Source organism: Pempheris klunzingeri, chromosome 13 (genome assembly GCF_042242105.1).
Source record: "Pempheris klunzingeri isolate RE-2024b chromosome 13, fPemKlu1.hap1, whole genome shotgun sequence".
Lineage (NCBI taxonomy): Eukaryota > Metazoa > Chordata > Actinopteri > Acropomatiformes > Pempheridae > Pempheris > Pempheris klunzingeri.
This window is the reverse complement of record NC_092024.1, coordinates 2,999,924-3,025,148: the sequence shown is the minus strand read 5'-3', so window position 1 is coordinate 3,025,148 and position 25,225 is coordinate 2,999,924. Positions and strand designations below refer to the sequence as shown.

General features: G+C 43.5%; 1 protein-coding gene across 1 annotated transcript; it reads left to right on the top strand.

Moving 5' to 3' along the window:
* Positions 1–9,860: 9,860 nt before the first annotated feature.
* Positions 9,861–16,776, top strand: erich1 (glutamate rich 1). The gene is made up of 6 exons (XM_070842228.1): positions 9,861–9,988; positions 10,590–10,730; positions 10,867–11,007; positions 13,500–13,895; positions 14,867–15,058; positions 16,561–16,776. Exons 1-6 carry the CDS (start codon positions 9,970–9,972, stop codon positions 16,659–16,661), a joined length of 990 nt encoding a protein of 329 aa, XP_070698329.1. The 5' UTR covers positions 9,861–9,969; the 3' UTR covers positions 16,662–16,776.
* Positions 16,777–25,225: the final 8,449 nt, after the last annotated feature.

The following is a 25,225-nucleotide window of genomic DNA, read 5'->3' as shown; positions in this document are numbered from 1 at the left end:
CACTGGGCCATGCTGTGACCCACAATTACACAGCGGCAACAGACACCCATTCCTCACACCATTTGCATCAAAAGGAGCTGCTCCCATATTTGTCTGAGCCTTTTCTTTCCCTCAGTGATGGGCCCACAGTGGATACGTGTGTGGAGGGTTCATTTTCAACTGTGTATCTCTGAATCAATCTACAAACAGTCAAAGGTGGGTTAAATGGTGTGTGAAGGAAAATCTGACATGATAACAATCCATTGGGACGGGGCAGCGGAGCGATAGAGTTTTGTTCAGCTGAGATGGAGGAAAGGTTGGCAATGTTATCAGTCAATCTGGTGTGGCCGCGTCAACGGGCCAATTTTAGAAGCTTTCTCTGCTCCAACAGCAGCTCCGCTATGCCAGGAAGTTGTAACAGCAAATACAACAGCCAGTTATTACACTCACAAGCCTGAGGTGGTCATACTAATCAATAATGCATGCTTTCAATCTACTCTGTGTAGAGTCCTCTAAAAACTGAATCAATCCAAAGTTGCGCCTTAGCTGCTAACATCACTTGTCTTAATGGTTTTGCTAAGCTTTGCTGTGACGCTGAGTACTATTAGTGGTAAAGGAGGACATGCGGAGGTGGCATAGCAGGTGCTATCAATGTCTCTTTGTCCTGATGTCTGACTGACAGGCTCATTGTTGACCAAAATGACTTTCATAACACAGACAGACCTTTTCTCCTTTCTCTGCGCCCCATTTTTCCTCTGGATTAGTGTTAACATTCCTTTACATTTGCACTTGTTATCTCAGGCTCCTCTGTCTCTCAGTTATTTTACTCCTCTCTGGAACTGAACGAGGCTCATCAGATAAGCGTCCCTTTTAATTAACGAGGAGCATATATAAAAAGGTGCCACTTGAAAAGAGGGAGAGGACGAGGAATAAAAAATAGAAAAGAACCCTAATGCCTTGTCTCTGAGGGGCATTCAATGAGATATCAACCCACTACATCATTCATGCAGGACGAGGGCCTCAAGCAACATAGGCTTTTGTCACCCTGTCTCATTTTCTACTTTACCGGCAGCATATCAAGAGGTAATTCTGCCAGAATACGAACGCCTCATAAATTTCATTTGTCCTTAGATTTTTGCAAGAATATTTTGATATTCCTATGTTCAATCTCTCTTATTTTTTCTCTGTGCAAGCGCTCCAAGTCAGAGTCCCCAACTTATCTTTACTGGACAAACATGTCGTAAATCTCTTGTCTCAGCTCCCATAAACGCCGCCTGTTTTTCCCCCTAAAATCACCATATAAGGCTGCCTCTTCCACTCCATGGACAAGTGGGCAAGTCTCATTCACAAAAACATTACCAAGACTTAAAAAAAAAAAAAAGACTTTCACACTGCAAAGCTTTCAGTCCTGCTTTGGGGACATCAGCAGAAAAAAAGAGAACATGTTTGCAGTGTGGTATTAAACGGCCTGAAACAATAACATGAAAAAGCTTTAGACGAGGTGTCGGAGACAGACGTAAAGAAGCAGTGGTCTGTTGGCACTGAAAAACGTCTTTCTAAAGAGGCCCATTACTAATATGGAGAGTGATCAAGAGGACTTGGCGAACATGGAGATATCAGACCAAAGAACATTACAGCTTTCAGTGGGTGCAACAGACGATGACACCGGACAGAGGCCTGTATGAAGACCCTGAATCAGCTGTCGGAGTGAAAGGCACGTCTGGACCACTCGTGAATTTTCTATGAGCCTGTTAGGCCATCAGAGACACTTTTGGCCCAGCTTTATCATTCAGACTGATGGCTTAAGGATCTGTTCAAGAGTTCTGTGGCATCTATTAGAATGTAATGTCAAGGACTAATCTGCAGTCGAACGGCCGTGTGACTCATGCCATCGTTATGAGGGGTTATTGTATTCATTGTAGCCATTTACACATTATTTTACTATTTACAACAATACTTCAGTATATTAATTGTATTCTGATGTATTTTTTCACATACGTTTATATATTTTAAGGTTTTTGCAAAGAATAAGTAAATTATTTTCATATAATTTTACACTTTATATTAAATGTGTGACTCTGTACTCCACACTAGAACCAACTATATGCTGAAGATATGGACCTCGATGACAACTAAAAAGAAATTGCATGTGTTATTGCAGTGATTTCAAAGCATAAAGTACAGCACATCCTTGTGTCTCATCATTTCATCTGTTTCACAAGAGTACATTTTTTCTACGATACGGGAAAAAAGTGCTATTCAGTACACAAGTGATGGAGAAAGTCTTGTGCTGGATAAAAATAGATATCTTTGCAGAGATGGGAGATACAATAATTGGTTTGTAATGACTCAAACAGCTGCATCATGTACAGTTCTAATCGATGCTGCCTAGCTGGCTGGCTGGCTGGCAGAGATTAGTACTGGAGGAGTGTGGAAAACGAACTGTCAGGGACACTCTTCAGTGTTTCAGACACACAGAGCTGTCACTTGCCTCTCAATTACGCTTTAAAAGGATTGGAGTCTGGAGGCAAGGCGTCTAATTTCACGAGGAAATGCGTCAGGCATCCGTTTCTTTGTCTTTTTAAGCTTATCTTGGGATGAGCACAGTTGGCATTAGGATTTATGTCGCCACGTTTTGACAAGACAGCTTTACAAGACGGACCAGGACAATCCCCAATGGACACGTGAAACTGGGACAACTGGACACGCAAAAACAGTCCAGAATGTGTCCTGATATTTTAAGTACATTTACACATTTGTTTTCTCACATTGCTCATAGATTTGAATAGATGATATCACTCAAAGCACACTTTATATCTTTAAAGCTATAAAGTATGCTTTGAATCTTTAGACCAGCCATACATGAAATAAATAACCTTGATAATATCAAAACCTGATTAATTCTAACCACAGAATAAATATGTTATCTAATTTAAATGTTGTGCAGTTTTTGTCATAATTAATGGAGATTCATCAAAAGAAAAAAGAAAAACCAGATAGTGGAATACAATCCAAGGCAGTGCCCTTAGGATTTCAGGCACAATCTCATGAATTAGTTTTCAAACCTCATTACATCAAGGAGCTAATAAAAGGCTCCATTTGGCAATATTGTAGCACTTTACCATAGCACCTCCAATAGGACCGGATGCCATTCGTTTGCTGCCTGAAGCTCTATTCAGTGGAGACATCATTAAACACCCTTAACGTAGATGTTCCCAGTAGCTCTCCATGCCATCACCCTGTTACAGGTATATTATTTTGGCCATAAAGCAGGCTATAAAAGTATTTAATTCTTATTTTCTCTATTTCAAACATATTTGTTCTAGGGTGTTATGAGATTTATAGTCTAACAAGGTTCCCAAGATATGGTACAGGCCATTCAATATACAGTATATACACGGGTGGAAGAAGTACTCAGATCCTTTGCTTAAGTAAAAGTGCTAGTAAAACACTGAAAATACTCCATTACAAGTAAAAGTCCTGCATCCAAGCCTTACTTCAGTAAAAGTAGAAGTATTATCAGCAAAATGTACATGAAGTATCAAAAGTAAAAGTACTTATTGCCCAGAAAAGGTGGTTCCTATCCGTGTTTCACTGACAGGTGTTGCATTTTGCCGCTGCAGATGTTTATGGTTGTTTTCAGCTTTTTTCTCCGCCCATCAAGGAACACTTAATCCTTGGGTTTATCACAAACATTCATATTCAAAATCACCAAATGTGGATATACTGTACGTGGTTTTCACTGGACAGGAAGTAACATGAAAAGTAACAAGTAACTAAAGCTGTCTCTGAGATGTAGTGGAGGAGAAGTATAAAGTTGAGTAGATGTACTTAGTTACATTACACCACTTGGTATATAGCATATCATTCTACACTACAGTGTTGTATCACATGTATCCACTATATCTATTACCTCAGCCTCTTTTAGAGTGACTGTGGCAGCTGATAACTGAGCTTCTAGCACTATGAAATTCACTATAACCAATAATAATAATGATACTATTTGAGTTCATGAAAGTGCTGACCTGTAGAAATTAGTTTTCAGCAGCTGCTTAAACAAACCACATCCCTTTAAGGTATTCAGCAGGGTTTTTTTTTCTTCTAAGACGAAACAGAAAAACACTTTTTCCAACTTTTGGGTTGTTGGTTTAAATACAATTATTACGACATGTCATGGGCAGAGCAGGTACTGAGCTACGTGCTTCTTTTCACAGAGACATACTATACAGTATGAAGAGCTCTCACGAGAGACAAACACAAAGACTGTTGTGACAGAAGCTGAAGAGGAGAGAAATAACCAAACGCATGCTCGTTAACTGAGATGGACAATGAAATGGGCCGACTCAGGTGCATCACACGCAATTTGAGTCCATGAAGAAACTTTTCTCTCTGATATCAGCTCTCGGAAAATGACCCCAGATATAAAGGTACTGATTACTTCCCTGTTGAAAGTCCATTTGTCTGGGAGATTGTTTTATCTACTGTTTGATGGAGCCTGTCTCATGAGGCAGGAGAGTGAGGATCAGAAATAGCTTCTCTAAACGGAACTCTTTAAAGCTTTGACACCAAAAAGTTCAAGCAAATTTTGTTTTTCTTGTTGTTGAAGTTTTCTCCCAGCAGTGATGGTGAGGTGGGCGTGAACCCTGTCAGTGTCATTGTACTAGACTTTGGTGTAAATGCCTCCAAACAAGTCAGGCTCCAGTGCACCATGTTTATTTAATGGCTATGCACATGATCTGAGGCTCGGGGCAACACAGCCTAGTTTGACCACGGCGGACAGCGGTCAACAGGAACCAGCGGGGGTCCAGGATGCTCACAAAGCAAATACCTGTCTGGACGCAAACATCCATCCTCACTACCGAGCCCCGCACACTATTACCGCTGGGTACAGGCAATTATCACAAGTGGCAGTGTATAATAGGATGTCTTGGCGCCTGCTGCTGAGAAGACTAGAGAGCAACTCTTGGTGAACTAATGGAGATCCGAGAGGATGGACGGGAAGTGGAGACACTTCAATGCATTTCAGAAGCTCTTCCTGTCTGCTTTAAGCGCTGTCTGCTCCCTTCTTACCCCGGTAAGCTGTCAGACGCAGCGGTGTGCAGACAAAGAAGATAAGGTTCGCAATCTAACCAATCACCCCAGGAATAGCTAAAAGAGATACAACAAACAGAAGAGGACCAAATTAAAAACCCATTTCAATATAATTCAGTCTTACAGTACAATACCACAAACTATGGCCTCTAAAATGACCATAGAGGTCATCTGACACCTGTCTAATACTGTGTCACTGACTAATTACAACTAGATTTCACAAAGCTGTCTAAGCAGACTTGGATGCGCTTGCAGAAGGCATACAGCTGGCAGGAGGTCACAGTTTGACCTAAACCTCGAGGTTGGAGCATTAAGAGACTGTCCACAGGAACAGCCTGCGCCATGAGCACGTGTCCAAATTTGGAGGGGGGTGGTCCAAATGACCCTCAGTTAGCTCTCCAAAGTTCAAACCCACCTGGGTGGAAAAAGCAGCATACAGCATTTACGTTAAAAGGTTTGACCAAATTTAGACGATTAAAGCACTAAGCAATTTGCTGGAGCTTAATCAAATCTCTTAGACCTGCTCCAATCAAAATTTCTGCTTCCTTGATGTCCTTCACTAGAGTGGGCTATTTTATTAAGTCGATATATTCAGGTTCATTGCGCGGTTTAAAGGGTCTGGTAAAGACCCAGTTGTAAAAGGCCTGGGCCTTCCGCCAGCAGCAATGGTACTGGGACTTATACTCTACAAGGGAAACCTCGGGTACACTTGGAGTTGCAGTCTTGTGCTTGCATCAGTGTCAGATTTCATATATTGAGTTTTAACACGGTGGGCCACGATTCATAATTCCTTTTTGATCATCATATGATTTACCTTTGTCTACAGTCAGAAAGTTTCAAAGGCATACAGCTGGCAAGAGAAACGGGCAATCGTCTTCTTCCTGTGCCAACTTTCAAAGGGCAGCTGCTGCTACGATGAAAATGCAATTGTGTGACAGACATAGGCAGCCTGCTAACATCATCATAAATGATGACATTACAAACTGACTGCATTTATGCTATTGGTGAGAAGGAGGAAGAAAGGTTACGGATAGTATACCAGCTTGTTAATGGACCTTGTAATGAGTCACATCTGACTTAAGTAACACTGGGAGAACGCATGACCCCCACCTGCATGGAGGGATCTGTGCCCACCGCAGCACACAGGTGATTAACTGAGAGGTGCTGGTGCACAGGTGCACAGGTACACACACACACACACACACGCAAAGAATCACATACTGTATATACAGTACACACACACACACACACACACACACACACACACACACACTTGGCTCTCATGCATTATTAAATTCATAACGCTCTGTCCCATCCATTCCATCCATTCCCTCCTTCTACTGAAGCCAAACTATTACAGATGTAGGGGGGCATTCATCAGGGAATGAATACGGGCACAAAAAGAAAGGCAAAACAGAGCAGAGAGAGAGAGAGAGAGACAAAGTGACAAGGTGGAGAAGATGTAAGTGCTGGACTAGGGCAGGTAAAATATGCTATAAAAAGGGAGAGAGAAGAAGAATGCAGGGACATGGAGGGAGAATGCAGAAACACATCTGTCACGGGGAGTGGATGAATAAGGAAAGAGCCTGCTGAATGTTTCAGACTACTCCACATTCTGCTGCTCTCCCCCTGTAGACCAAAACGACATTACCACACGCATAAATGTAGCGTTTCAACTTTTCTGTGCATCTTCAAACAGATCATGAGAGCGTTATCGTGTCACTGCCAAGTAGGCAAAGTCCACACAAGCTTCCCATTGACGACTCTGCGACTGGCGTCTGTTTGTGTGGGCATGTACAGTATGTCTGCGAGAGCGCAAGCAATTTGACTGCAACGTTGGTAATTTCCTGAGACAAGCTACCTTCAATTCCAAAGTGCTTCGAATGGGAAATAGTGTCGGTTTCCAATTACTTTTTTTGTTGTCCTCTATTCTTTGTAAGCAAGTGGTGGCTTTTAATTAGGCTCTCTTCTTTTTAAGTAAATAAATTGCCTGGTGGGAAGAGTAAAGATTTCTCCATCTCGTATGAATCATCAGGCTTTCATTGAAAGACTGATTTCCCTTCCTGGGGTAAAGAAGAGTGGGTGATGCGGATGAGGTGAAAGGTTTGCCCCCCTAGAGCTGGTAAGTGACAAGTAATTTGTTTTTTCGTCACTTAAGGACTTATAGAGGTGACATGTATTTCTCACCTGCCACCTGGCACCTGTCCACCCACAGGTTCCCTCTCTTTTTGGTATGCACAAGCTACATCTGCATACATATTGCACGGGAACGCCCAGGCAGTGTACTGTATACACACACATATCCACACACACACACACAGATACCGCCAATTACCATACTTATTGATTAAAACTAATTACATTTGCTCCTGACTGCTTGGTGCCACAGCCACTGCTCTTCTCGCCACCTGCATAATGAATGAACCTGGGACACTTTTCAGGACCTGAAATAAAACGGACTATTTCCTATGGCACAAAATGCACTTTCCATGTATGTACCGCTGCTCGGTGCACCCTTAGTTTCAGGGGCAAGAGAGTGAAAAAGGCCATCACTTCACGCATCAAAGTTTCACCCTGATGATCACAACTGTCTAAAAATAAAGACTTTTTGTTTTATTGAGCAAGGCTTGGAGCGCAGCACCCAGGAGGAAACTTTTAGCCACGAGGGTGAACAGCAATAACTCCAATGAGATTCTAAAGCACTGCAATGAATACGGTCCCCTATTTTTAGCACCTCTGTGATTATGATGTCTGACTATGTGAATGCTGGCAGCCAGCACTTTGTCACTCACAGTGCGTGCTGAGTGCTGTGTATTTGCCGTGGCTTCGGCAGCAGTGCTGAACCAGGCATTCTATACAACTTCTCTTGTTTTTTTGTGTTGCTCGATCTATCGGAATCTGTTGGAGCTGAGACATCAATACTTGCAACTGCACTGAATCTTAAACAATGTGATGTGTCAGTGTACAAGTGACAAGCATTTTACATAAACAGGCCGCTGACAATGTCTAATCTCTTAACACCCCCAGCAACAAAAGAGACTTGATTCCTGCATCAATAATCAGCAATTCACATGAGTACATGTCGCACTGCTTGATTAATCAGAGGGCTTGTGGGAATTGTGCATATGCTGCTCAGTGCCTTTTTCTCTGCAAGGTATTATGTAACATGTTTACACAGGTCTGCGTGTTTCCTTGATTCTTACAAAACCTACAACTCATCCAATGCCTCCTTTTGTTCAGCTGTATGGAGCTCCACTCTCATTCAGAACTGCCAGCGCTGGGCTTGGGCTCTGTCAGACACACAGTCAGTGAAGCCCGTCCACCCACAGAGACTACAGTCGGCAGGATGCATACAGTATTACATGACGGTGCACAACAGAAGGAGTCTGGAGGAGAGCAAACCCGACATAACATCCATCTAAGAAGTTAACCTTGTACTGAGAAGGCTTTTTTTTTTTTTCTTCTTCCCCAAAAGCTCCTCAACCAAGCCCTCTCCTCAGGGAGACAAATGTGAGTGCAGGAGCGACATCCATGAGGTATATCAGAGGAGTGATGAACAAAATTAATGTGCATGCAAAGTGATGCAAAAAGCATACTAGATTTAGTTGATTGCGATCACTAACTATGTTTAAACAAATCTGCATTTTGGTACTTAATATAGTTCAAATTATTCTGAAAGGGTTTCACAATTTTACCATTTTTAATAAAAACAATAGTGCAAAAGTCTGATTACCTCACACAACTAACAAAACCCTGGACCCAAACTGCTTAAACACACACCCATTTTCCCCTCCCGCATACATCTTCTCATTTACTGTAAGATAATCAAATGCAGTAATTGAATTCTGCACATTCTGTCATATTTTAGGAGCTGGTGTGCTCAAAGATAAATAAAACAGAGAGGGGGATTTACCTTCTTCAGAGCTGACATTCTAGGTGGATCCTCCTCCTGCAAAGCCTGTTCACATGCTGAGGTCCCAAACCAAGTTTGGAGGGTGCGCAAATCCTAACTCAGCCTGGTGCTGATGCTGAGCCATGAGGTGCCTGCTTGGTATTCTCATCTCGCCTCCACCCCGTCCTACAGCTGGCTCGCTGTGCGCACGCCCGAGCCCGCTGTTGTTGCAGGATTCAGACACACGGGGAGCTCTAGTCTGAAGCATCGCTCTCATCACGCTTCAAGACAGAAAGCAGACAATTTAAACTGACCGCAACAAACACAAATTAGGCTTGATGACATGCATGAGACAGTATAATTCGTCTTACGTTGTGTATCACACATTCAGTTTGCCGCAGTAAAAATACAAACTTGTTTCACAGTCTTGTCCTTTTCATCAAATGCAGTTCCTCCCTCTATAAAGCTAGGATATCCTACATAAAACTCTACATGTAGTATTAAACAGGGCTGCTTTAATGCCGATTTAAACACTGGATTCGATTTATCAAATTAATAAATTGATCTGTGATGTACATGCTACATATCTTTGCTGACAACTAAGAATACATTAAATTGCTATTAGTTTGAATGGAAGTCGGTGCGACCAGACCAAGAGAGCTCTTCCCTATGCAGTTTGTCCTTCCAGCCTGTGAGCTGGTGCCTGGAGGAGAGAGTACAGCTGGACGAGTCTGGGCATTAATGCACTCTGACAAGCGAGGCAGACTTAGTTGTCACTTGTTATAGTGAGTCTAGCCATCTCTGCAGCCGTTTGAACACAAAACCTCCCGCAGCTCAATCATTTCACCGTGGCGTGAAGCTGCAGCCTGTTAGGACGCGAGCTAGTTTCAACAGCTAGCACGCCGAGGAGCTAACGCAGCTAGCTTGTTAGCATATTAGCTATAGCCGCATATTACATTTAAGTTTCCGTCCTGTTCCCCTCCATTTAAATAACCACACGTGCCGATATGGCACGTAGGAACAAAGGTGAGTCTCGACGGTGTCGTGGACAGCATTGTTAACTTTTTATAAGAGCAGTAGCACTGAGCTAGAGAGCTAACGTGGCTGGCGGGCTAAGTCTCGCGTTAGGCAGGTGTCTAGTAAACAAATGCACGTGTTCGGTGGACCCTGTTCTTCACACCGTGAATCTATGCTGGTGTCCCCTTCAGGGTAGATGTAAAGTGTCGGTATTTGTTGTATTGGTAGTTAATGAGTGGTGGGGTATTTAGACAGGCCTTGGTGAACAGTTCAGTGCTATTTTTATTATCTCAGTGCTAAACAGTAGTGTCCATAACATGCGCATGATGCATAACACAATAATCATTTTAACTTGGTTGGTCAAGCTTGTTCTTAGTTTGACTTCATCCTTTGCTCTACAATGGAAACACACCAAGGAGTTGATAACTTGATGTGCAAAGGAAGCCTCATCCATGCTTGATTGCATTGTTAAACTATTGTGTATTATATATAATTAGAGTATTGCATTTAATAAACAGATTTTAGCATTATGTGTCCTAGAATACTAAGAAGAATTCAGGCATCTGATGAACAGGTAGTGTTGTGTTTCTTTCCCTGTCTTGTGCCACAGTATTTCAATCAAAAGTACTCCAAAGGCTTTACCCTGCTGCTCCCAAATTGGAGAAGGAGCCCAGCCCACCACGCTTTGTAGAGGCCCTTGCCAAAAAACCCTATGTGAAAAGGAAAGCCCGTCAGGAGGACACAGCCACGGGTAAGATTGCATTCAGGTCATCAGTGATACTTGCTCCTCTTCCCTGTTTTCAATCTTGCCGCTCTAACCATGGGGGTTTATATCCTAGATACGTTTTTGTAAGATGGTGTTCTTTTATTTGCCATATCTGCCACAGGAGATGCAGGGAAGAGGCAGAGTGCAGCCAGTCCAGGCAGGCGGATGTACACGGTCCTACCTCCTCCTGCAGACTATAAGGCAGAGAAATCCGTCACACTCCCCCAGCTAGGAAGCATAAATAGTGCGGAGGACCCAGCTGGTAAGACGACCATAATCTTACATTTATGGACTCGTGCTGTGCACCATAAAGCTAGAAGAGATTTACTGCACGGGGTTTCTCCAGGTTGGCTCTCCGCAGTATTGAAGTCACTCTTCTTGATTGTCTCTGCCACACTAGTTAAGGCAAACAGAGAGTGATAATCAATTGTGTTTCTGAACTGAGGAGAGCTTGATTGCCGTGCAGATGGTGTTTGAGCCTTCTTTCCCCGCTATGATCTGACTAATGAATGTGCTGTTTGTCAGCGTAAACAACAACTTGTCTAGGAGATTCTGAGCTCTCGCTGATGCCGTCTTTGAGGCCGAATTGTGAGCTCATGTAAATGGAGTGATGGGACCGTTAGAGGAGTCCTGCCTCATTACAAGTGTCTCTGTACTCTTCCTTAATGCAGACCACCACCCACCTGACAGGCGTCTGCTTTACCTCACTGAAATAGAAGAGATTTGTTGGCTGAGACAGTGCTGCGTCTAAAGGTGCCCACCAGAATGAATGATGAGGTTAAGTTTGATTAATTGCGCTCGTCAGCCTAACAGCACCTTAATTGAATCACGTTTTTGATTTAGAGCCTCGATGGAAATTACAGTCCAAATCTCTGCTTAAGGTCAGCTCGGGTTGGGCTATGTAACGCTGTTGTGATAATAAAGTATAACAGTATGTAGCTGATGTGATATAGTAATGATTAATGTATTAAGAGTGAATTAGACAACCTCTACGGCAGTTTTGAATTACCTGATCAATCTCCAGGCCGTGTGTACTGTTCCAGTGCAGTCTGGACTAATAGCCTCTTCCATATTTATGTGCTGTTTTAGGGTTCAGCCAGTTCAATGATCTGAAAACGCATTCTGCTGACCACCAAAGTGTTCGCTGCTATTTCTAAAATATCATTCTAAGATATAATATTTACTCCCTATCTTTTGTATTTTTCTCAATTCTGATATCCACAGTGTGACTGACGTGGCTATTCTGCCACTAAAGGACAGCATTTTATACAAGACACCATGTAAAGACATAAATACCTAGGCACGGGAGCAGCTTTTGCATCCCCACTTTTTGATCAGACAGCTTTACTATTTTCAAACAATTGAGCTAGTTTGGATAAAAAGTTGTTCTATCAGTCGTTTCTCATATAAACTCCTGACAATTCCTGGAGAATCAGGTCCGGACATCCGGAGTCGCCCTTTCACACATGTAGCACGCAACAGGAGACTGTCTGTCGGATAGATACCACCCTCTGAAATACTCCGTTTGGTTTAGCCCACGGCTGCAGGAGGCTGGACATGATGCTAAAGTTCACCGAGGTCGTAATTCAGCGTTTTTAAGTGTTTACCAAAAACAAACCGGCTTTTATTTTCTGAGAAATCACAGGAAATCCTTTCTCCCGTTAGTGCTGCTTCACAGCAGAGCGTTCAGGTCCAGTCAGAACTAGCACCTACACCACTGTGGTCCAAACAAAACACCAGAGAACTACATAAGATGCAATAACTAACTGTGTTATTTATTTATATATATATATATATATATATATATATGGTCTCCATTTTCAGCTTTTGCTTCAGTGCTCTTATAGACAAGCCCTGGGAGTTTGTCATCACTACAGTCCATGTTAGATTAAACTGAGCAGTGGCTCCTCTGGAGTTGTTTCTCAGTGTTGGTTGCTGTTGGACTGCCTCGTGCTCGGCCGCATTATGTTCTGGCTGCCAGCCAGTTCGCTGCTCACCACTTTGAATGGGTCAGTAAGAATTCGATGGGAGCTGGTTTCTTTGGCCTCTCAGTGCCTCTTGAGTTGTTAAGGAGAGGACAGGGGGAGGTGTCACGAGGCTGCTCACAGTTGTGTATGGGCTCACAGTTAAACTGTAGTCATTCTGGGCTAATTTTAAGTGATAAGACATAACAGAAGGGAGATGCAACACTGATAAAGTACCTAGAAACAGTTCTACCTAGAAACAAATTGAGCAGCAAAAGAAATCAAATTGCAAAGCTTAATACAAACTACTGAAGCTCTAATGATGATGTCCATAAGGTAGTAGGAATGTGGTTAATTTTCTGTTTGCTTGTACGCACAATTCAAAGCTAATGCATAACCTGAGCACTGCCCCCTCCCCTTTTACTCCATCTTTCATCAGAGTGCTGGATTCAGAAGGAAATAATTGGAAGGTGTAGATTTCATTCAACGCGATCATTCTAGAAAGGAAAAAATAACACGAAAGGAGGATTTCTTCTCTACTGTTCTGTCAAGAGGCACCACACAACATCACACGTACATCATATCGATTCTGTTGTACTTAAATTAACCACCTGTGGTCTCCATTACCTCCATGTGAGGCCAAAATTAAGCAGGATTGTGTGAAGAATCTGGTATTTTCAATCCCGATTCAGACTTCCTATAGAGATGCACATGGAGACTGTAATGGGTTCATTTAGCTCAACATTGTTCTGAAACTAATGAAGAATCTTTTCGACCGTGTTGCCCACAGAGGAGAGCATTCATAACAGCAGCGACGAACTAGACCAAAACGAAGAGGAAGAAGAACGGAGAAGAAAAAGGAGGAGAAGGAAAAATAAACCAGCCCTCCACAAAGACTCTGGGAAAGATGGAGCGGCTGCGCAGAGCGAGTCCAGCGCAGGTCAGAGTCAGACTCCTGTGGATGAGGGAGGCGAGTGCATTAGCAGGAACAGGAAGAGGAAGCTGAAGAAGAAACGACACAAAGAGAAGCTGCTCTCCATGGGACTGATGCCGCGGGCCGCTGCGCTGGAGTTTACATACCAAAAAGATGGAGAGGAGGAAGAGGAGGAGGAAGAGGAAAATGAGAGGAGAGCAGCTGAGGTGTCAGACTTCCTCAGGACAACAATGGAAATCTATATGTCAGATTGTAAGTATTGAACAGAGCGGGGCAGGAATTAGCCTGTTCATCAGCTTCTTATGTTCTCTGAGCTACATTTTGTAGTCACTGCTAAAGCTTGTGCTCATTTAATAGTAATGCTTTGAACACCCTGCCAAGGAATACTTTAATTCTGACTAATTTTGGGTGCTGTGATTCACAAAGCTGGTGGCTTTCGAAGACGGAGTTTACAAACTAGTCAAATTCTGCCAAATGCAGCAAGTATGTTAATGAAAAGTGCTGAAGAGAATTCATGGCACATCTGTGCTTTTTTCAGCCATAATGTGGCAGCGCCAGAATGAACTCCATCAGATAGAAGTCCAAAACAGAGCATCAGTAAGTGGATGAAAGTGTAAAAGCTAAAATTGCAGCGCCGTTAGAATGCACTAGATGGAGAAATCTTATTTATTTATTTAACAATTATTTAAAGGAAACCAAGAGCGCCATTACTAAAGTCACAACTTTTCAGATACTCTAAAAGTTGCACACGAAATGATGTTTGAAATAGGGATTTCTTGCAGCAGGCTGACGATACGGAATGTAGTTAACAGAAAGCAATTTCACTCTTCAGTCGCTGAGTTTTTACTCATATTTTTGAGCTCGCCTAGTGTAACAGGTTCATTAAGCTGCAGGGCGTGCTGATGATTAGGCTACATTAAGCTCCTCTTTACCTGAGCTTAAGAGCTGCCTTACAAATGAGCAAGAGACATAAATAAAGGTGGAGACTGCACCGATACGACACTCATATCACATATTATGGCGTTTTAAATGAAAGTGGCAAAGTTCGTGGTGGCACACGTTCTATTCACATAAGCATCGAACTATCTAGACTAACTGTTGCCGTCCATTTGGTGTGATTTATTATGGTAACAGTTTTTGTTCGATCAGCTCTTGTTAGTGTGCACTCCTCCGGTGTTAAATTAAGATGCGTTTAATTAACAGACCACCTCTGACTCCTTCAGCCTCGTGTGCTGACAGGCTTCCTCTCCTGTCTGAGACCGTGGATGACCTCCTGAGCAGCATAGCCAGCGCGCGCAAGCCCACCGCTGTCCTGAGGCAGCTCTACAGTCTCAAGGCCTTTGTTCAGCAGAAAGAGACGGCTAAAGTGGAAAAGGCACTGGAGGAGCTCTACAGCACTTCGCCAATGACTGCAGGTCAGTGTCAAAGCAGTTAATTAGTTAGTCAGTCAGACAGTCAAAATGATGGGACCTTTGCCTGTGCTTGCTCCATGCATGCGTTCATGCCCGTCCCTGTCCGTACTGGCCTCTTCTCGCTGGGATCTGCCCCAGGCGCCTCACTGACCTGTCCCTGCAGGTTAATACATGTCTCTGTCTGTCTGTGTTTGCCTTCTATTCCATACGTTCTTACACTGATCTTTATTCCTCACCCGAGTCTACCTGCCCTTACTTGCCTTCACCAGCCTTTACCTGTACATGCTTGCCCTTAATGTGCAGTGACCTCCACCTCCACTATGAGTTAACCAACATGTTTCGACTTGTTTTTACCGTGCCTCTATCCTGTCAACAGCCAAACCATCTCATGAGTCCCCAGACACGTTTCCACCTGTGCGTGTGTGTTTGTGTTTGTGCATTTGCATGGTCGGCCGGCTGGCTGCATAATAGGATCAGCAGGGACTTTGCTGCTGTCACGCGCAAAGGCGTCCGCGTGTGAGAGAGAGAGAGCGAGAAGTAGAGACCAGCCAGGAGATTCAGGCCACCGCCAGATCGGTGGCCACAAAGTGACGCTCGTCTCTGTCTGTCCCTGTCGCCAAGACAACACCGCGTAAAAAAAAAAAAAAACCCACTTTGCCGTCTCGCGAGCGGAGCCCACAATGGAGCCTGCTTTAGTTGTGCCTGTCCTCTCTGTGCACCTGCTCCACAGCTGCCTGAAAGCTTTTCTGTCCCTCCTCCCCATCCTGCCGCGTGTAGCATGAGTCACTGGTTTTAAAGGCTGCTGCTTTTAAATTCAGGATCTACTTCACTCATCTTCAATACCATTTTAGGCAAAAGGTGCCTGCATCCTTGCTGTGTTTGACTTAGCGCGTGTGAACCGCTGCAATACGACAGTTTGATATTTTTCATCCTTCATCATCGACTTCCACCTTTTGTTATAGTAGCATCCTGTATGTCAGTGTAGCCCACAGCCACTCCCTCGCTGGAGCTAATCAATGCGCTGTGGAGAGGTGAGCTGTTGAAATACGTCAAGTGAGTTCACCAAAGCTCTCCTCACTCCATCACTTTACCTTTGCAGTGGCAATCAGTTGACTGCAGGAGCACGTCTAAAGCACATCTCCTTTGAGCATATTTTACCGCACCCTGGAGTTTCTTTCCTGAATGACACCGGCTTGACTGCTCCCTTTCATACTGTGTGCGCTTTATTTTCCGCAGAGATTCAGTTAAATTGAATTCTAACTCGGTAAGTAAGTAAAAGAAGGATTATGTCTCGGCTTGGAGACGGATGTGTTAGGGCGAATGTTTACATGCAGAGAGGCAGGAAGTAGATTTGAACACCGGCTGGATTTTTGATTTATTATGCTGAAAACACAAAAGCAAATGCGCCTCTTTGGTGAGAACACCGGCTGTTTCTCTGGTTCCGTGTTGTCAGCAGCAGTCTCAGCTGTAACTGAAATGCTGCTCTCTGTCTCTTTGTGTTTTAGAGGAAACCACTGCAGTCGTTTCACTGTTCCAATACTGGATCACAGACATTCTTCCTATGCAGGGAGACAAGAAGACAGGCCTTTCTACAATGCCCCCATGAGACTGACACTCACACTGAAACAAAGACTCTACTGAAGGATGATTTCCACTTTAGACAAGAAAGTTCCTGAAATGTTTTACTTACATATAGCATTTCTCAATGATGCCATATAAGATATTTTTATAATTAAATATTCTCCTCTGTGTGATCCTTTTTCTTGCCTCATGTTGTCCAACACGAAACAAAAAAGCCAGTTAATCCTGAGCTGGGCAAATCCTTCCACCCACCGTGAGTAAGCCTGAAGTTGTCATTATCAACCAAACTGTTCCTTGCTTCCTTGTTTTATGTAGTTGAAATGACTCGAACATTTAATTGGTATTAACAGAACACCCGTCCTTCTCATCTATCTCCCCAAGCGCCACAGAAGCAAATGTCAGCTCTGCCAGGGCTCCGGTATTGTTTGCAGGTGTGATGACATTTAAACCCTGCCGGTTAACCTAACGGCCCCTCAATTATCTACAGTGCACTCCCCGCAAATCAATATCTGACCGTGTTTGTCTTCCGCATGCCTTTTCAAACTTGCTGTTTCACTTAACTGCACTGGGTTAATTAAGAGTCTTCAGGGATGTAGTACTGATGATGGCAATGATGTCTCAGCAGACATTCATTATGATGCTGAATGATAAAGAATCATTTCTTTCCCCATTACATGATCCCTGCAACCACTTGTTGCCTTTACCTAATTGTGTGCTCAGTACAGCAGGACGGCATGCTGTTGATGGACCTTGGAAACTAGTAGCACCCAGGGAGTCAGTAGCTTAACTGTCTGCATCGCAATACCCGTCTATAGCTGAGATAATCTATTCTAATACATTTACCCATCGCTCAATGCCAGGGGATGAGTTCAGAGAAAGGACAGAATTATCTCGGCTGGACAGTGCCATTGTAATGACCTGAGTGAGAGCTGTTTGCCACGAACCAGCTCTGGAGGAGCTCTTGACGCAACAGTAGACACCAGCAGGTTATAGTGTACGGTGTTAACACACAGCCCTGAGTGTGTGTGGTGTTATAGTGGTCAGCAATTAGCATGAGGGCCACCATCTGTGGCCTCTCTTCATGGATGGATGCACCAGGTGTCTGATGGATGCTCATGGGCTCATTCTGGAAGCATTAGCCAGAGGAGACAGTAAGGGCGAAGAGCACATTGGCTGATATGCGTATATGACATCCATTAGTAAAAAGGGGATCGTTTGTAGTTTGTAGGGATGGGTCTCCCTGAAGATTCACAACTTTGGCTGAAATTTAAATATTTCTATTTGAGGAATTGCCATGAAATTTGGAATAGATATGCATTATGCCCAGAACATGAATCCTAATAACTTAAGTCGTTTCCTCTAGTGCCACCAGCAGGTAACAGTTCTCACATATCCAGTCAAGTATCTCAACTACTACTGAATTGGCATTTTGAGCACTGACTTTTCCTCCAGCACTGCCGTGAGGTCCACGTGTGTGAGGTATAAGGAAAATGTCTCAACCCAAAAGCCTCTAGATGGAGAGAGCTAAAAGAGATCACAGATCTCATCAGCAATTACTGGACATGGAAACTGTTTGTTAATGAGTTCACTGTTTGAGGTGATGATATATTAACATTATGTTCACAACTTGTTTCCGAAATGGCCAAAAAGGAATTTATGGCATGTTTAAGGCAGGTTGAACCACCACGGGGCCAAAATTTTAATTTGTACAGTACAAACAACACACACACATCTACTGAGCTGCTCTGAGCTGACGTGACCACTGAGCCCAGAGCCCCGCTGTGCCTGCTGGAAGAACGGCCTTGCAGAGCCGCTGGCACGTAGACTCTTGGTAAGGTTCTGCTTTGGCTTGCTTGTTTTATATTTTCTAGTGCTGAAGTCAGCAGTGGCTTTTATTTTTTCTCATTTCATACTTTAAATGCTCCATGGTTTCTTTTTGTACATAAAACGCAGTAGGCATCACAAGTTTTAGTGGCATCATGACTCTGCAGTATTAATGCCAGGATCTGAGATTATTCACGGATGCACGAGTTGGGAAGCAGAATCAGGCCCTATTACCAGAGATGAAGGTCATTGTTGGCTGCTCTCACTGGAGAGAATAATTCTTGTCCAGCGAGAGAGACGTTATCAGCGCAGCCACCTTATTATTAGACCTCACTGTGAGTGGAGGACCCCGAGGCCAGGACGGATATTAAAGCTTAAAGAAATTTGCTGACACGGCACTAGAGGCCATCCTCAACATCAACAGAAAACATCCAAATCAACGCTCTTGCCAGATTCAAATGTATCCTCGTGGTTCTCACTTCAAATAACCTGTGTGAAGCTAATAAAGGAACTGCTGAAGTAAGAAGTCAGTAACACTTGATGCACTGCAGGCTTCTTTACCTGAACTAGTTAACTTCTCATTCATCATTCTGCATATTGTTATGTCATAAACTCCCTCAGGCAGACAGAAGAAGCACTAAAGTATGCATCCAAAGCAGGAAAATGTTATGAACAGCATCTAGAACATTGAAAATAATAGTGTGCACACTCTTATCTGCTCCCAAAGTGTGGTTTTCCACACATATTCACCATATCCACATGTTAATACACTTTATTATAATACATATTATTATATGGGTGATTTGGCTGAAATAATTACATTATCAAGTAGAATATTGTATGTTCTTCTATGAATTGATGAATTGATGTGGCAAATGTATGCAAGATTACATAGAAAATACTGAATGTTTAACACAATCAACTTTGTCCCACTGTTACGCAACACCAGACAAAACTCTGCATATAGTTAATTTAAAAATGGCGCGTATGATTTTAATATGATTCCACCAAAAGCCTTTGCTATCTAAGAGTCACTCAGACCTACACTTCATTGAGCCCTCCCTCTGTGAAGACTGACTTCCTTGTCCCCGTGTGCCAGCTCCTGTAATCCCCTTAGACACACCACCTGCAGACTGGCTGTTATGCAAAGACAGGAAGGAGACGTTATAAGGGCAGACCAGGCTGTCCTGCATCACACAGCTGAGCACAGGCTGAAGTGTCCGAGTACAAGCACCCGGACAGGCACTCTGTCTTTGGGTTTCCCCTCCTGGGAGTCCAGGAAGAGGAGCTTCAGACAGTCAAGTGTTATCTACCCTGTAGCTCATTCCTGATTTAACAGGAAGACCGCCGTGGGACGCTGCAAAATGTTTTTCAGAGTACCAAGACTGACTCCGGGCTACATCAGGTTGCTGCAGGTGAGTGTTAGTTTAAACACTGATGAAATAAAAGGTTTGGATCTTTCAGTGCTACTTTGTTATAAAGGTGAACAGGATTTGGAGTCATGAAGATACTCTAACCACCTACACAATATTTCCATGTGCTGTGATTTTTACTCTGAGATGCATAGTGACACTAAAACTGTCTATACCACTGGCAGCAGGAACGCAAAGTGCTGATTCATTGGAAGTTGTTTGCCCATGATTTTAGGGGCAAAAAGTGGTTTGCACTTTATTGCAATTTTTCTGCATCAAGCGTCTCATTTTTATTGAAGACCTTTAAAGACAAAAAGGCCGAGAGCCCTCTCAATGTCTTGGATCTGAAGTCTAGATTACACGCTGCTTGGCATGCTCTGTCTCTGCCGGTCCTTAAGGAGCAGAAGAAAGTGGCGTATGAAATAACGTTGACAGTTCTGAGAGCAGCCGTTGGTGTAATGAAGTGTTTGCAAGGTGCCGGTTTTATGGATATGTAAAGTTTATAGACAGCAATTTGGTTTCACTAAGCCTTATGCAGCCATTTCTTCAATCGGGTGTCTCGGTAGATTGTGGAGACAAGATGATGAAATACAGCACTCATCATATTATATGCACACCATCACCACACCATATGAATTTGCTCCAGGCTTCTGCCCCGGCAACTGTAGGCTGCCATTTGTATTAGCTCACAAAACACAATCACCTTTTTCGTGGTATTTACCGCAAACAATGTAGAAAAGCGAGCCTGTGACAGTCCATTGCATTGGAGATGGAGATGGAAATGGGAGGTGGGTGAGTGAGCTGCAGGAATGGCTTCCTAACTGTCTGTGACACAGCTCCATTCGAAACTATGACGTTCCTATTATTTGCTCCTCTGTGCTCTTTATGATTGTCAAGAGTCCAGTGGGGAAATTGCCCGTGTCTCAAAAATAGACGAGCTTTTTGTTTGTCAAAAGAGAAAGACCTCGATTTGGTAAATGAGAGAAGATGAGTTTTTAATCTCTCGAGGATTGGTAGGAGGGCCGGATGGGGTGGGTGGGGGCCGAGGTGAGCATATCGTGACTCACTAATATGATGCAGACAAATGTTTGGAAAAAGGGTCGCAAGGCCTGTTGTCCTTCTGTGCTGCTGTTTAGGCCTAAAACTGATGCGCTTCCGTGCATATATGGACATTAATAGATCTATAAAATCTAAATAAATCTTGGGTCATTGTTGGCTAGGAAGTTGTGCTGTTTCTGGACTGCTTTGACAGCCCATGGTGCAGTTTATTTTGTCTTTCACACTCACACAATACCGAGGAAGCCCAACATTCTTTTGATCACGTTTCTCTCTCCACTCTTCTCCCCTTTCAGACCCAGGCTTACCACAATGTGCCTGTGACGCCCCCAGCAGAGAAGACCCTGCCTATGGCTATGCTGCTGGGGGCCGTGGGGATCGGGATGTGTGGCTACAGCTCCAGGCAGTTGGCCCTCCACCACCGGCCCTCCGCCCGTGTGCTGCAGTGGATTGGCACGCACACTGATGCTAGTCTGGTGGGCACCGCAGCCAATAGGAGCCCATTCCTGGATGCTGCTCGCCGGGCTGGTGCCTGCCAGGAGATTCCACCTCCCTCCTTTGTGGGCCAGAAGTTCCCTTGAAATAAGCTGCTATGCTAGATTGAATATAGATAGGCTAACATCACAGGTTGAGTCCCAGTATCCACTCTCAATGCACTTTGTAGATTGTAGCAATGCCGGCCCATTGTTCCAGTGCGGCCCATGTGCTCTCTGACGATGTGCAGGTGTGGATATTCAACCTCAACCTTTATGTTAGCAGGAAATTGGATGTAGTACAGTAATAATGACTTCTGTAACTAGTGGAACACGTATAAGTTTGTTATGTGTGAGTAAATAGCTGAAATGGTATTGGGTTGTATTGATTAGTTACTTATATTAGAGTCTCTAATACACTGAGAGGGCACTAAGCATAACAAATGATTGGATGAGTACGTAATGATGCTGGAACTTCCCTTTGACTGTTACTGAATGTGGCTTGAAGGAGCTAACATGTTCAATTTGGAGACATTGTGTGTCTTTTTGAGTCCTGGCGTAAAAAGGGACTGACGCTTGGCAGCGCCCCTCTGTACACAGATGGTTGGCAACCCTCTCGCTGTGCCCCCCCCACCCCCCCATCCCCCTCCCCTCCACGCAGACCTCCATGTGTAAGTGCTTTAGCAGCCCATCCTTGCCCATGACTTCAATTGATTTCCTCTGAGGAGGAGCAGGTGCCATCCATCAACGAGCCTTGGCGTTCGCTGGCACGGTCCGGCACCGGCTGTCAATCAAGTGCTGGAAGACACAGGATGGCTTTGTGGCTGAATCAGTGACTGGTGCTTCAGAAAAGTTAAACTCTGTAAAGGATTTGGCCAGGGTGGCGAAAGAATATCAGCGTGGATTAAAAAAGCACCTCCTTTAATAGGAGAAAGTTACGAACCTGAGCCATGTAAACAACATTGGCTCTAATACCCCATGCTGGATTATGAATCCTAATTTACTGGCTGAGACACTACGGGTAGTAGAAACTGTGATTCCTCCTGGATAAGCCTGTGTCCTCTGTGGGGATTAGCCCAGGTGGAAAATCATCCCTGGCACACATACTCAATCACTTAATCTGGTATTAGAGACAAGGACCCGTGAGAGGCAGACAGTCCCTGTGCATCCCATCTTTGTACCATTCCCCCTGCAGTGTCCACCATTCGTCCCACTGTCACACGTGGATTTATATATCCCATAAGGATTGGTGTTCCCATTTGTGTGCACACCAAAAAAGGTGCAGTGAAACGCGACTTGAGATGTGGCGAGACACTGAGTGTGGTTGAGAGTGCGTGCCGTGCCTTATGGATAGCACAGGCTCAGTCTGTCTTTACCTTTTACTGCCCCTTACATTGATTATGAAAATCTACTGAGTGTTTTGTTCCAGATATTGTGGTGGTGTTTTGCCACAAACAGGGGACAGGAGGAGGAGGAGGAGGAAGATGTTCCCAACTATTCTAGAAGTTGTGAAAAAAGAAGGTGATGACAAAGTTGAGCTTTTCATCACTAACAGATCAGCCAGACCTTGTAATCCAGTTTCTCATTTCGTAAGAGCCACCCCCTTGTCTGTCTGCCAAATTAGATCGGCGGCTAGTTGTGGCAGGTTGGGAGTGTTTTAGGGCCTCAAAAGCAGCCCTCCAGAGCGCTGGAGCAGTAGGTCACCTACAAAATGGTCATAATCCACTCAGCAGAGGGGGCTAATGGCCCCAACTGGCATCAGACACTGAACAGTTGGTCACCTTACTCCTGACAGAGACTGACATCCATAAACAATTTCCTAATGGGGTTGTGAACAGGATACTCTGTGTCACCGTATGTGTCTGAGGGGAAAAACGCAGGGTAAATTGGAACTTTTGAAATATTGTTTTCAGGAACAACTGATTCAGATACACACATGACACAACATGCAAGTTTGAAAGTACTGCATCTGTCATGCCGGCAAGGTGCTGCATTTTATAGTCACTTTCAAGCGCTGCACTTCCATGAATGTGAAATCAATGTGGGTGGGGGCTGGAGGTTGCGTTATGCACCTGGCTGCTTTGATGGATTCCCTCTTATACTGCAGTGGTGCACAGTGAGCACAGAGCACTGTGGAAACCTATTGATCTCAATCAGAGAGTTGGGGAGAGCTTGTCTCCTCACTGCAGCAAACTTCCCGTTTCACTCAGCCATTGTACAGTTCATGAAAGAGAACGTCCAAGACGGTAAACCGACAAAAAAAAGGTAAATCTGAAAATATGCACGTTGTTGGAGTTAAAGAAGGGCGATGTCTGGAAACGCAGTATTGATCTGTTGGCTTGTTCTGGGTGTCAGACATCTGTGCTCATCCATTTTCAGCGTGTGCAGGTCAACAAACTAGAGTTCAGCTGTGCCCATTAGAGGAGAGATTTGTTCTGTTAGCAGTGTAATTAATATTTAATGAAAAGATGTTGGAAGAGATTAATAAGATAAAAGCATGCTGCTCTACTGTTGCACTTAGTCACTTCTGTGGGTCAGATGGTTTTTGTATAGAGCTGTATCGTCTTTTTGTAGAGAGTCAATAAAGTTGTGCTTTTTGTACCAAGAAATAAATGTTTTTAGTCACATCTGTTTCTGCTGTAATTGTTCATTACGAGATTAGTCACTGATTTTTCTTTGTCACTCACTGGTGTAGATGTTAGAATTAAAACCTGCAGCATCGACCATAGATTTCATATAATGTGTCGTCTTTGTTTTTAGGGTAAATTATCTCTGTTGTACTTTCAATCTAAGCTACAGTATATTATCTAAAATGTGGAAATGATATGGAAGATGTGGTAAAGTTAAGTAGTTAAGAGAAACGTGTCTTGACCTCCAAAGCAGCAGGCTGAGGCACCCACCCTGCAAGAAGGAACGCTACCGCAGGTCATTTCTCCCATCAGCCATCAGACTCTTTAACACCAGCATCACTGGCTGATGTTAATATACTGCCTACCATCCATGCCATTCCATTCCTGTAAATATCCTATGGTGTAAATATTTATTTAATTTCATCACAATCCATATATTTATATCTATATTTATATTTATATTTATATTTATATTTGCTATTTTTTGTCTTTTCTATTGCTTTGTTTCTTTCACTGTCCCTGTTTATATTGTTGCTGCTGTAACAAGAAAATTTCCCCCTATGGGGGATAAAATAAAGAAGTCTAAAGTCTAAAGTCTAAAGTCTAAAGTCAAAATTACATTATCACCTAAAGCAAATTGTAGCAAAGTTAAATAAAAAGACACGGGTTTGTTGTCATTAGTGGAAATTCAAGATTCTGCCGGACCAGTAACCTTCCACCCTCTACCCACCCACCTGTCCGTAACTCCTTAGACCTGAGAAAGCATTAAGCAACGATTAGCTCCAATATATCAGTAAAATAAGAAGGTTTTGTTCAGAGCAGGTTTACATGAAAGAGACCATGTACTAACACATGCTGTTATTTATATGCGTGATTGGTTTTATTTGTCTCAAATATGAAACTTGCTCCAGCCAGACACAGCTGCAAAGGAGTCACAGTAAGAGGCTACACCTCAGAAAGCAGCGAGTAGGCCCACTTACCGAGTGTACAAAATGAGACAGTGTCCATGTAGGAATGAACTTTTTATAGGTGTTTGACCATACGAAAGACCAGCAACGGTATGACAGGAAAAAATCATAGATGATTCTGTGGATCTGAATCCTTAAATGTGTCGGGCCAAGAGTTTCAAAAGCAGGTGTGAAACTGCTTCTTAGAGGAAACTGAGAAACGAGAGTTTGGTGAATGTGATTGGTA